The sequence below is a fragment of the Hemibagrus wyckioides genome, linkage group LG10 (genome assembly GCF_019097595.1).
Source record: "Hemibagrus wyckioides isolate EC202008001 linkage group LG10, SWU_Hwy_1.0, whole genome shotgun sequence".
Classification (NCBI taxonomy): Eukaryota; Metazoa; Chordata; class Actinopteri; order Siluriformes; family Bagridae; genus Hemibagrus; species Hemibagrus wyckioides.
In genome coordinates, this window is record NC_080719.1 from 16,732,429 (window position 1) to 16,742,500 (window position 10,072).

The following is a 10,072-nucleotide window of genomic DNA, read 5'->3' on the forward strand; positions in this document are numbered from 1 at the left end:
GAATTCAATGATTTGGAGGGGTGTCCCAAAACCTTTTCACAATATAGTGTATTTGCAACAGTGCAATGCAAAAATCGTTCAGGTAGAGGCCAGAGGCTTGAAGTAATGTTCACATCAACCATCAGAATGGGACAAACTGTGATCTGTGTGATTTTGACCATGGAATGATTGTTGAAGCCAGACAGGCTGATTTGAGTATTTCTATAACTGATGATCTAGGATTTTTCTCTAGAGTTTAATGGTACAATAAAAATGAAAACCTGCAGTGAGTGGCAGTTCTGTTAACAGAAATGCCCTGTTGGTGAAAGAGGTCAACAGAATGGCCAGACTGTTTCAAGCTGAAAATAATAAGGCTACAGTAACTCATTTAACCACTACACTTATAAACTTGTACACACTTGTGTGTGTACACTTGTGGTGAGTCAAAAAGGTTGTAAGGCTGGCACCAGCTGCAGGAATCTGAGGACCCATCCTTCCTTGTGTCAACAGTCCTAGCTGGTGGAGGTAGAGTTTGAAGTGGCATAATGTGGGCAATGTTTTCTTGGTATACTTTAGGTCAATCTTATCAGACTATTTGTTTTATTATATATGTATATAATATACACTAATCAGGCATAACTTTATGACCACATGCCTAATATTTTGTTCGTCCTCCTTTTGCTGCTAAAACAGCCCTGGCAGGTCATACACTGTGTATTCTGACACCTTTCTATCAGAACCAGCATTAACTTCTTCAGCAATTTGAGCAACAGTAGCTTGTCTGTTGGATCGGATCACACGGGCCAGCCTTCACTCCCCACATGCATCAAATGAGCCTTGGCCGCAGATGACCCTGTCACGAGTTCACCACTGTTCCTTCCTTGGAACACTTTTGATAGATACTGACCACTGCAGACCGGGAACACCCCACGAGAGCTGCAGTTCTGGAGATGCTCTGATCCAGTGGTCTAGCCATCACAATTTGGCCCTTGTCAAACTCTCTCAAATCCTTACGCTTGCCCATTTTTCCTGCTTCTAACACATCAACTTTGAGGACAAAATGTTCACTTGCTGCCTGATATATCCCACCCACTAACAGGTGCCATGATGAGGAGATAATCTATTCAATTCACCTGTCATAATGTTATGCCTGATCAGGTATAAGGTAATATATTAATCAATGCATAACACGTATCTTAGAAGCAATGCTCAATCATACAACAGTCTAGGTGACCATCATCATGCCATAAAGATTTGTATTTTGCATGTATTCATTTGTCAGCAGCTCCTCACTGAGCAGTTGGCAGATAAGGGTCTTGCTTAAGGATTCAACAGTTTTAACTCAAAACTTTAACCACTGAGTCACTCTATTTTCTTAGCCATAGGTTACACAATAAATCCTCTGTCTGAACTTGTTGAGAATAACAAACCAAAATCATACTTCCAAAGCATTCAAAAGGAATGTTTTTATTAAATTGCCACAAGTTAGTAATCTATGTAAGACATTTTACACATTCATAATTATATCAAATCATAATTAATGGCATTAATTATGTTAATCAACAAAAGATCAAGTTCTGCTCTTGTAATCCTTCAAACCTAGGTTTACATTTCCACTCTGTAAACATAATGCTCCTAGGAAGCATAGGAACATTGCACAGTTAAGAATATTAGACAGCTGCAACACCAGCTGGAGGAATGGATTTCTGATCAACTGAGCACTGCAATAAAATAAAAAAAGAAAAGAAAAGAAAAGAAAAGGTTGTCTGACAGCAGATATTAGGAACATTACTGATCAAATAAATTCTGGCTAAACGGATATCCACTCACAAAACTGAAAAACATTTGACAACCAATCTTTTTTTTTTTAACATGCTAAATAGAATAAAAGTTCATTCTGTACACATGCTAGATATAATTGAGAAGCAGAAATTCACAGCAGAGAGAAAAGTGGAAAAAGATGAAATGTTCTTGGCAAGCTAAAAAAAAAGCATGCATCTCCTATGCACATCTTCTGTGAATTAAAAGGCCAGAAAAATAAATCCACGCATCAATTTCCGACAAATCAAAAGAAGATACACTTTAAAATCATTGGGGGAAAAAAAATGGAATCATGGTAATGGATTGTATTCTTATGTAAGGCATCATTTGGCAAAATAAATGTCAGTTTTGCGATTGAACGTATTACACTTCTTACATTCAGAGTGAAAGGCTCTGGACAAGCTGCCACTACTTTAAGTGTGACCAGCATCCATCCAATCGATTGCATTTGTACAGTAATATTACGTACATCAATCGGAATGTGATTGAGATGTTTCTTACTAAGCCACCTCTGTGATGCAGTTCGTAAACAAATATGCAGTGGAGCTTTTGAGTCCAGTGGAGTTTTTTTTATGCATCAACGCTTCACAGTCATGCTGTTCACACAAGAGGCATGAGATGAATAATGTGCAAGGAAAAAGGAGCATTCTGGCTCCATCTGGAGTCTGTAGCGTTTTATCACCATGGCCTGTTTTCTGGGTAGCTTGGCACAGAAGCAGGGTACTGGGGGAGACTGGGGCCGGTCTCTGCAATGGCATTAAAGCCGGCTTCTCTCACAGGGGCACTCTTCCACACCCCGGTGCTCCATTCTTCCTGGGCACGCTGAAGGCTTCCTCCACCACCGCGGTATAACCTGTGAATCTGAAATGAAGAAGACCAATGTGTAATATTTAGCCTAATTCTACACACTGTCCACCACACCTGACCAAAACCATAACCTAGGGTTATTCAAGTGAAATCTGTAAAGATTTTTCAGCAGAAGAGTTTTGGAACTGTTATTAAAGATCTTTTCGAGTGACTGCTAGCTTCTCTTGTACCATAGCATATTACTACAAACAGCTGTCATGACAGGGATGTTTAGAGTCTTTGCTAAAGCTCTGTATTTTTTTTCCAATCAAATGTTGTTCAATAATTTTAGAAAGAACTTTATAAAGCTTCTTCACCTTCACCATGATTGCTCCTTAGTGAGTAAAATAACACTTTTAGCCGCATTTATTTCTAAACGTTTAACATATGTTTGTTTACAATTATGAATATATACTTTTTTAATACATATACACTTTATACACATGCACCCGTCTATCCACGTGATGTAAAAGTAAACGTGATTCATCAGATCAGGCCACCTTCTTCCATTGCTTCGTGGTCCAGTTCTGATGCTCACATACCCATTGTTGGCGCTTTGAGCGGTACACAGGGGTCAGCATGGGCACCCTGACTGGTCTGCGGCTATGCAGCCCCATACACAACAAACTGTGATGCACTGTGTATTCTGACACCTTTCTATCAGAACCAGCATTAACTTCTTCAGCAATTTGAGCAACAGTAGCTCGTCTGTTGAATCGGTCAGCCTTCCCTCCCCACGTGCATCAATGAGCCTTGGCCATCCATGACCCTGTTGCCGGTTCACCACTGTTCCTTCCTTGTTCTACTTTTGATAGATACTGACCACTGCAGACCGGGAACACCCCACAAGAGCTGCAGTTTTGGAGATGCTCTGATCCAGTCCTGCTTCTAACACATCAACTTTGTGAACAAAATGTTCACATGCTGCCTAATATATCCCACCCACTAACAGGTGCCATGATGAGGAGATCATCAGTGTTATTCACTTCACCTCTCAGTGCTCATAATGTTATGGCTGATCGTTGTACACTAGAAGTATGTTAAATAGCAAAAACTGAAGGATCAGAATACTCATTTCCCTTCGCTGTATATGAAGCGATGCATTTACTCAGTGAACAGATTACAATAGAGATAGAGTTCAACAGCACAGTTGAACATTAAACAGTGCAGGGCTTTTAATATCATGACCTTTCAATCAGTAACCCACTTATAACCACCGTGTCCCATTTAAAAATGTTAGAAATGTACACAGAAAGATATCTGACATTGAGGAAAAAAAACTGCTCTGCAATTCCCATTTAGGGCCATTCCTATTACTCAAATACAAGATAGCATTTACATGTAGCTTGTAGGTATACGCATGGTTTGTTGTTAAACTGGTATGAAATGTTACTGTCATACTCACCCTGATCAGAACCAGTCCCATAAGCACAGTGTCTATAGTGAAGAGTATAGCGGAGAATAGCATAACCACTGCAGAGCCCACATTACTGCTGAAAAACATCACCGTTGCAATCCAGCCACTAGAGTGATTTGTGGGGAGGAAAAGAAAAACAGAGTTAGCCATTACCATGAACTGTTTCTCACATGAGCAGCTCCACACCCAATCATGTGATGATGATGATGATGATGATGACACTCAGATTTCAAAGTTCTGTCATCCAGAAGGCTTTATAAACTTTGAACTGAAGTAATTTATCAAAAACAAAATCAGGCCAAAAAAAAAAAAAAAAAATGAAATGTATAGTAAGCATGTTAAAGGTGCTGTTGAAAAATGATATCAGTTTGCATCTCTCCTTCTGTTCATGATATGAATATTCTAGCTGTTGAATTCTGTCAGCTGTATTATTCAGCCCCTTGTAGCCCACGTGGATTACATCAAATCATATTATATCCACGTGGAAAACATCTTTTGTTTTTAAGGAACATTTTATTTATTTACAATAGGGCTTTTCATTCTGTGTCAATGTGCGAGATCTCGGAAACTCTGAAATGAGATGGAGATAATATCACATAGCAAATATGCACAGCAGTCTGGCAAAAAAAACAAAAAAACAACAGATGTTACTGTTGCTAAATGCTGATAAACATACATTTATTTCCTTTTTAGAACTTGTCTATGCTTCCTGCCTAAAGGTGTACTCCAATCAGGCATAACATTATGACCACAGACGTGAAGACCGCTGATGATCTCCTCATCATGGCACCTGTTTGTGGGTGGGATATATTAGGCAGCAAGTGAACATTTTGTCCTCAAAGTTGATGTGTTAGAAGCAGGAAAAATGGACAAGCGTAAGGATTTGAACAAGTTTGACAAGGACCAAATTGTGATGGCTAGAAGACTAGATCAGAGCATGTCCAAAACTGCAGCTCTTGTGGGGTGTTCCCGGTCTGCAGTGGTCAGTATCTATCAAACGTGTTCCAATGAAGGAACAGTGATGAACCGGAGACGGGGTCATGGGCGGCCAAGGCTCACTGATACACGTGGGGAGCGAAGGCTGGCCTGTGTGATCCGATCCAACAGACGAGCTACTGTTGCTCAAACTGCTGAAGAAGTTAATGCTGTTTCTGATAGAAAGGTGTCAGAATACACAGTGCATGATGGGTCAGGGGGACCAACACAATATTAGGCCATTATAATGTTATGTCTGGTTGGTGTATATGACCTCACTTCTCGCTAGCTAAGTGTGAATTCCTCATAAACTGAATGTCTGGCTTTGATTAAGTTGCTGGATAGTTACATGTTATTTGTGCTAAAATACTTAACCTTTTTCTGGCTGAGATACATATCAAAAAGAAGATTTCAATTCAGATTTCAGTTTAGGAAATCCAGTGTTTGGAATTCACCAACAGAAAAAATGTCCAACTTTCAGCATGTTGGGTTAGGAATTCAATTATATTTCACATCAAGTTTAGTCAACCTTGAGCCACTCTCTGAAATCACTGCTAATAATCTGTAAAGCATTTCGGCCTGTATTCGCTCCTATTCCTTGTCAGACTTCATCAAACCTGATGAGTCACAATCCACCAGTGCAACATGGTTAGGAAACAAAAGGGCAACAATGCATATTAACTGAAACTTCCCTAAAAACGGCAGTGAGTGAGAAGTATGAACAGTCACAGCATACTTTGAATAAAAATTGCAAATGTCTGTCTTAATGTGGATGATACGCACCATGCACCCCAGTTGTTTATTCCCAGGGCCTGAATGAGAGCAAGAACACACTGAAGGAAGAAAATGAAGAAGAACGCCATGAAGTTAAATGAACTGTCAGCCCTGTGGAAAGAGAGAAGAAAAACCTTTTTAAATGCTCATTTGACTGGTCAAATATTAGTCTTCTTACTTCTCTCTGGAGTGTCTTACCTAAATGCCTTGTAAAGGGGCCTGAACCAGCAGGTGTAACTGCAGGGACTGAACAGGATGAGCCATAGGAGACCAAGCCCGATGTTTACTGCACTGCCTCCGCCTGCCGTCCAGGCTATGCAAGACACCAGGTTGACGCAGAGTGTAATCGAGTACACTATGAAAACAAAAATATCAATCATCAGAGAAGTTTTTACACAGACGTGTACGATTTAGTTTGGCCAGTGGATTGTATGAAAATGACACCACTTACACATCCAAAGCTTGTAAACTTGGTGAACAATCTGACAGTGAGGCTGGGGGATTTCCTCATCAATATTTTGGTAGAAACATGGCTTAATGCGCAAAGCCTTGGGAAGAGGTGGGAAGTTGTTGACTCGCTCTGAAGAAGACAAAGAGATTGACCGATTTTAACAGACGAACTACATTTTGCTGCTACTGTAGTGCAACAACCACTGGGGTTTCGGGATAATCTATATTCTACATGGCATGTAATACGAGACTAGAAGTCTAGAAGTGGCAAATGCCAATGAATTTAATTGAGAATATCTTTTATTTCATTTTCTGTATTTTATTTTTGATATACAAGGTATTTGTGTCTTTAACTAAAGGGCTGTTAAAAATATCTCAATATTCATTTCAGGGGTATTTGAAAGTGTGTTTGAAAGTATAATGTTGTATATTACTCACCTGTCATTGTCAGGTCTCTGCTAGATATCAGAAAGGGAAAGGGGGGAAAAAAGAAAAACAAACATGAACAAAATCATAGCAGCAGAAATGCAGAGTCAGTACATTACTCTCAGCTCACTGCATTACTCTCAGCTCAATACATTACTCTCAGCTCACTGCATTACTCTCAGCTCACTGCATTACTCTGAGATCAGTACATTACTATCAGCTCAGTACATTACTCTCAGCTCACTGCATTACTCTCAGCTCACTGCATTACTCTCAGCTCATTGCATTACTCTCAGCTCACTGCATTACTCTGAGATCAGTACATTACTATCAGCTCAGTACATTACTCTCAGCTCACTGCATTACTCTGAGATCAGTACATTACTATCAGCTCAGTACATTACTCTCAGCTCACTGCATTACTCTGAGATCAGTACATTACTATCAGCTCAGTACATTACTCTGAGATCAGTACATTACTATCAGCTCACTGCATTACTCTGAGATCAGTACATTACTATCAGCTCACTGCATTACTCTCAGCTCACTACATTTCTATCAGCTCAGTACATTACTCTCAGCTCACTGCATTACTCTGAGATCAGTACATTACTATCAGCTCAGTACATTACTCTCAGCTCACTGCATTACTCTGAGATCAGTACATTACTATCAGCTCAGTACATTACTCTCAGCTCACTGCATTACTCTGAGATCAGTACATTACTATCAGCTCAGTACATTACTCTCAGCTCACTGCATTACTCTGAGATCAGTACATTACTATCAGCTCAGTACATTACTCTGAGATCACTACATTACTATCAGCTCAGTACATTACTCTGAGATCACTACATTACTATCAGCTCAGTACATTACTCTCAGCTCACTGCATTACTCTGAGATCAGTACATTACTATCAGCTCAGTACATTACTCTCAGCTCACTACATTACTATCAGCTCAGTACATTACTCTCAGCTCACTGCATTACTCTGAGATCACTACATTACTATCAGCTCAGTACATTACTCTCAGCTCACTACATTTCTATCAGCTCAGTACATTACTATCAGCTCACTGCATTACTCTGAGATCAGTACATTACTATCAGCTCACTGCATTACTCTGAGATCACTACATTACTCTCAGCTCACTACATTTCTATCAGCTCAGTACATTACTATCAGCTCACTGCATTACTCTGAGATCAGTACATTACTATCAGCTCACTGCATTACTCTGAGATCAGTACATTACTCTCAGCTCACTGCATTACTCTGAGATCAGTACATTTCTATCAGCTCAGTACATTACTATCAGCTCACTGCATTACTCTGAGATCAGTACATTACTATCAGCTCACTGCATTACTCTGAGATCAGTACATTTCTATCAGCTCAGTACATTACTATCAGCTCACTGCATTACTCTGAGATCAGTACATTACTATCAGCTCACTGCATTACTCTGAGATCAGTACATTACTATCAGCTCACTGCATTACTCTGAGATCAGTACATTACTATCAGCTCACTGCATTACTCTGAGATCAGTACATTACTATCAGCTCACTGCATTACTCTGAGATCAGTACATTACTCTCAGCTCACTGCATTACTCTGAGATCAGTACATTTCTATCAGCTCAGTACATTACTATCAGCTCACTGCATTACTCTGAGATCAGTACATTACTATCAGCTCACTGCATTACTCTGAGATCAGTACATTACTATCAGCTCACTGCATTACTCTGAGATCAGTACATTACTATCAGCTTACTGTATTAAAATCAGCTCAGTACATTACTCTGAGATCAGTACATTACTATCAGCTCACTGCATTACTCTGAGATCAGTACATTACTATCAGCTTACTGTATTAAAATCAGCTCAGTACATTACTCTGAGATCAGTACATTACTATCAGCTTACTGTATTAAAATCAGCTCAGTACATTACTCTGAGATCAGTACATTACTATCAGCTCACTGCATTACTCTGAGATCAGTACATTACTATCAGCTTACTGTATTAAAATCAGCTCAGTACATTACTCTGAGATCAGTACATTACTATCAGCTCACTGCATTACTCTGAGATCAGTACATTACTATCAGCTTACTGTATTAAAATCAGCTCAGTACATTACTCTGAGATCAGTACATTACTATCAGCTCACTGCATTACTCTGAGATCAGTACATTACTATCAGCTTACTGTATTAAAATCAGCTCAGTACATTACTCTGAGATCAGTACATTACTATCAGCTCAGTACTCTCATCTGGGATGAACTTAACAGCAGCGACACACACTTCAGGTCTGTGTACACCAAACAAGCTTTAGATAAACAAAACAAAAATGTAAACTGAGGATCTAGACAGAACCTGCACGGTATTTATGTTTATGAGTAGGAGGCTAACTCCGAGACATGATCCTCAGCTAAACAAGTTCAAGCACTCAACTAAAAGTCATTCAGGTTCTCGAGCACATTTCAGATAGCTGTGCATGTCAATTAATTAACAGATAAACGTTCGTCCACTTTTTTTTAACGAAATAACCTTTTATGAATTGAACAGATAACGAAAAGATAATACCTACTTGTAGAAAAATTAACTTTGATATAGATGTGGCGTGAATGCTGGCGGTCCAGAGAATAACGGGAAACGGATGACCCATGGGGCTTCTGGGAAATTGTAGTTCTTATAGAGGTCTATTCAGCACTCGCTTTAACTACAACTGACTGCAGAGAACTACATTTCCCAAGCCACGATGCATGAAAGGGTGTACGCTGGAAAACCTGTGACTACCAAGGAAGCTAGAGGGGGTTTCTATGCTAAAAGTTTTCCATGTACTGTCAATAAATTTACGTTTACATGTAGGTTTCTTTCTTTGTTTGCATCAGGTTGAGAATGCTATACCGCTACCGGATACATATAAACAGTTATATAAAGCGTAAAACGATCAGACAGCGTTCATGATTCTGCACCTAAGTGGCTCTGTGTGTGGGGGGTGGGGTGTTTCAGTGGCCCAAAATTATCCTTGTTTAACTTGAGATAGATTTATTTACTTGTCTTGCTCAGACAACAAAATTGTTAAAAAGTATCAAATCATCATCATTTTCAATAATCACTTTATTTTGGGTCATGGTGGATTCAGAGCACTGAGCACAAGACCTTTAATGGGACGCCATTTCATCGCAGGGCATCTCTCTCTCTCTCTCTCTCTCTCTCTCTCTCTCGTACTCTTTTATTGACATACACCGTTGGCTAGAATTTTCGAAGGTTCTAAACTTGTCATGATTTGTATATTACACATATTTCTGATGCATAAAATAATGCTAAAGTTAATTCAAACAATTCATATCTACGATATTGCCAAA

The 10,072-nt window shown here is 39.4% G+C and overlaps 1 protein-coding gene across 1 annotated transcript; it reads right to left on the bottom strand.

The window, feature by feature from the left end:
- Window positions 1-1,894: 1,894 nt before the first annotated feature.
- scamp4 (secretory carrier membrane protein 4) lies at window positions 1,895-9,423 on the bottom strand. Its single transcript, XM_058401851.1, has 7 exons — window positions 9,292-9,423; window positions 6,701-6,720; window positions 6,264-6,392; window positions 6,011-6,167; window positions 5,822-5,923; window positions 4,052-4,169; window positions 1,895-2,661 (listed from the first exon to the last, which is right to left on the bottom strand). Exons 2-7 carry the CDS (start codon window positions 6,705-6,707, stop codon window positions 2,479-2,481), a joined length of 696 nt encoding a protein of 231 aa, XP_058257834.1. The 5' UTR covers window positions 6,708-6,720; window positions 9,292-9,423; the 3' UTR covers window positions 1,895-2,478.
- Window positions 9,424-10,072: the final 649 nt, after the last annotated feature.

Coding starts and splice junctions, on each gene's coding strand:
- scamp4 (XM_058401851.1), bottom strand. Junction 6,168..6,263: donor AGTTTACAAGCTTTGGATGT/GTAAGTGGTGTC, acceptor TTGTTTTCATAG/TGTACTCGATTACACTCTGC. Junction 4,170..5,821: donor ATAAACAACTGGGGTGCATG/GTGCGTATCATC, acceptor AAATCACTCTAG/TGGCTGGATTGCAACGGTGA.